Consider the following 3,597-nt stretch of genomic DNA (forward strand, 5'->3'; position numbering starts at 1 on the left):
TACAGTCGACACCCCTATAACACTGTTGATTATTCCGTTTTATATGAATTCCATGTTGTACGAGTCACTTAGATTTTACAAATACGTGTGTGCCGGGCTGTGAACGGCTCACGTATTTGTAAACTGTTTTCACGTATATTATAGAAATAATTATATTAAGAAAAAAATTGAATATTAAGTATACTCGTATATTTTAGAAGTTTGCAACCGGGTTAAGAAGTAGTTAAATAATTAAGCAATCAGGGAATTGGGGACATAAGCAAAACCCCGACGAAAGAGCCGAAATTTTACTTAAACAAAAGCTTAACCGAACCATCTGTAGCCGATTACAGTGGAGACTGATTTCTTCGTATTATTAATGTAATAAAGACAGAAATTTTTCCAGTTCGACGAGAGTGACCGAAAAGTTGTAAATTTTGGAAATTTCCGTGGACACCCGGTCCTAAAACGAATTAGTTAGAAAACAAATGACTATTAAGTTTAACATATTTAGATTTTTACAGCTACGGTGAAAACGTTTAAAATCTACAACAGCCCTTTCGCGTCATTTGAGATATACTAGTGATGCGACAAAAGAGGTATTTGACGTCGACCGGTATCGTCACCCTGGGGATTTGGCAGTCCGCGTGTATGCACGCTCTGCAACCTTCTTCGATACGTGCGACTAAATATCCACCGAAGTATAGATTATATTTTGTGGTCGTCAGAACGAATCGTGACGAAATAGATTATTTTTTTAGTTGTAATATGGAGTGAGTATAAAGTGAAAATACAACTGATTATTATTATTATTTAACTTCATACTTGATCTTTATGCATCTCTGAATCAAATCGTACACAATAGATCATTTTAATAGCGCGATTAGTGTTTTAAATTTACGTGCAAAGAAAATTTATACTTTGTTACAGATATTATTCATAAAAAGTTCGAGAAAGGACGAAATTTATAATTAAGACGAGTCAGAATATTTTTTGAATTTGTCACGTGCATTTAATATAGTTAGATGAAACAATAAAATTAACCAAGTTTTGTATATCTGTGAAAGAGAAATTTTCACAAATCTTGCTTAACAAATTATAAAATTTAAATGTAAAAGTTATTGAACAATTTTGAATAATGAATATTCTCCATAGATTACTCTTATCAGAAAATTTTTTTAATGTTTTAGTTAGAATTGACAGTTCTTTCTGTCAATAGACATTTTGTGCTTTCGAATGTCAGTTCAAAATCTGTGTGTTAAGAAACAATACTTTTCAAATTTACAGAAATTTCATGTATCCAGTTCCATAATAGATATATCAGTAAATATGTTTAATCAAATTTGTATGACCATTTTTCAAATTAAAAGTATAGAATTCTTGTATAAATTATTTAACAATCGATAATACTGTAAGTATTTAAATTGCTTTGAATATAATACAATCGACCCCCCATAACACTGTTGATTATTCCGTTTTATCACTTAGATTTTACAAATACGTGTGCCGGGCTGTGAACGGCTCACGTATTTGTAAAATCTAAATCTAAGTGACTCGTACAACATGGAATTCATATAAAACGGAATAATCAACAGTGTTATGGGGGTCAACTGTAGTTATATATGTTAAGAATTTCCATACATTTCATCGTGGAAATTGTTTATCAATATGTGTCAGGAAAAAGTAATGTTACATTTGTACTGTAATGTTTTCGTAGTAAACTATTTTTTTAATTCTTTTTATTTTTTGTTAAATTAATATTACCATACTAATGAATAACTATTTCNACAATAATTATAATTGTAATTAATTCTTTTTTAATACGGTGTTTGAGTATTCTGAATTTGATTGTTTTTCTTTAATTTCACTCCTTACAGCACGACTTTCGGTTTCGCTCTAACACGTTTTGAAAATCCTCCGTACAAAAACAAATAAGTACAATTCCGTCTTAAAGTTAATTCTTTTATATAGGAGAACATCAGCTGCACACGTTTGACATATATTCGGCATTTAACGCAAACTTAATTTTATTAAAAGTAATCTAAATGTATATAATAATAATTTATATTATAGTACATTATTATTATTATTTCCCGGTTGTTATAGAACTATTTTATAAAAATTCTAAACATATCAATTCTTGCCGGCAAACAGACAGACAACAGTATAAATGTATAAACGTGAAATTTGAAAATTAAAGCCCAATTAACTATATTTTCACAACCCCTACATTGGCTATAGTCACTGCCGGCCCGAGCACAATCAGCGCCCTTGAAAAATTATTTTAATGTCGTACCATTAAAAAAAATTCGCAACAATATAAAACACCAATGCAAAATTAAGTACTGTATCTAATTTTTATTCAAAATGCAGCACGCATTATGCCGATCGTAAGAATATGGCGATACATTCAAAATGACAACTCGTGAATCAACACGTAAGAAAAAATTCTGACAAAAAAACATTTATTTTTTCATTATTTATTATAATTTAAACATGTACTTTCGCCATGCCAAACTACAAATTCAGACGCCCTGGGCCAGCGCTTAGTTCGCCTATATAAATGACCCAGCTTACTAAACAAGCTTTACTTTTACGTAAAAGACGGCCGACTTCGCCCGAAATTGCACCTTGTTTCTTCGCCCTATGCGGGCATTGTTTGTGCGGTGATGTCGNAACTACAAATTCAGACGCCCTGGGCCAGCGCTTAGTTCGCCTATATAAATGACCCAGCTTACTAAACAAGCTTTACTTTTACGTAAAAGACGGCCGACTTCGCCCGAAATTGCACCTTGTTTCTTCGCCCTATGCGGGCATTGTTTGTGCGGTGATGTCGGCCGTCTTCCACCCGCATCTGTGTCCCTTCTCTTCGCCCTACGCGGGCTTTATTTTCACGGGTCAGACGGTCGTTTTCACCGAAAAATATATCTTTTTTCTTCGCCCTACGCGGGCTTTGTTTGTGCGGTGATGTCGGCCGTCTTCGACCCGCGTCTGTGTCTCTTCTCTTCGCCCTACGCGGGCTTTATTTCCATGGGTGAGACGGCCGTTTTCACCGCAAAAATATCTTCTTTCTTCGCCCTACGCGGGCTTTGTTTGTGCGGTGATGTCGGCCGTCTTCGACCCGCGTCTGTGTCTNATCCAAATATGGCAGTAATGGGTGCAGATACATCTCCAATGAGAATGAATGGTATGGGAATGGAAAGTAAAACCATAGTGCAAGAAAGAACACCCGAAATGACTAAAACAACAGTAATTTCTGAAGCTCCAGGTTACGTTCGCCAAGATACTTATGTTCAAATGCATGGATAAATTCGATTTATTTTGAAATATATTATATATTATTTAAAATTTATTTGGTGGTATTGATATGATTACATTTAATTTCTTTTTATTCATTTTTGAAATTGCTTTATTAATTTCTTCTGAAATGTAAAATGTTCGTTGCATAAATTATTAATAAAGTTTCCACATTCTTGGTTAGGTATTCAATTATTTTATATTTTAATCGCAGCAGAAAAGCAGATTGACACGAATAATGTTTAAAATATTGATATTTTTCAAGTTTGTAAGATTTTTATCAGCTAATAAACAAAGTTTCTAAAAAAAATTAACATAGTT

General features: G+C 33.1%; 1 protein-coding gene across 2 annotated transcripts in view; it reads left to right on the top strand.

The window, feature by feature from the left end:
* LOC111613571 overlaps positions 1–3,363 on the top strand; it is a 9,029-nt gene extending 5,666 nt beyond the window's left edge. Inside the window, exon 2 of one of the 2 annotated variants that reach the window (XM_023354921.1) lies at positions 3,147–3,363. In XM_023354921.1, the coding sequence (XP_023210689.1) occupies positions 3,147–3,288 (142 nt within the window). In that variant the 3' untranslated portion in view covers positions 3,289–3,363. Of the gene's footprint in view, positions 1–3,121 lie in introns of both variants that reach the window. The other variant, XM_023354922.1, reaches the window with a different exon arrangement.
* Positions 3,364–3,597: the final 234 nt, after the last annotated feature.

The sequence above is a fragment of the Centruroides sculpturatus genome, unplaced genomic scaffold, assembly GCF_000671375.1.
Source record: "Centruroides sculpturatus isolate CEXI.00-Female unplaced genomic scaffold, Cexi_2.0 scaffold1881, whole genome shotgun sequence".
In the NCBI taxonomy this organism is placed as follows: Eukaryota; Metazoa; Arthropoda; class Arachnida; order Scorpiones; family Buthidae; genus Centruroides; species Centruroides sculpturatus.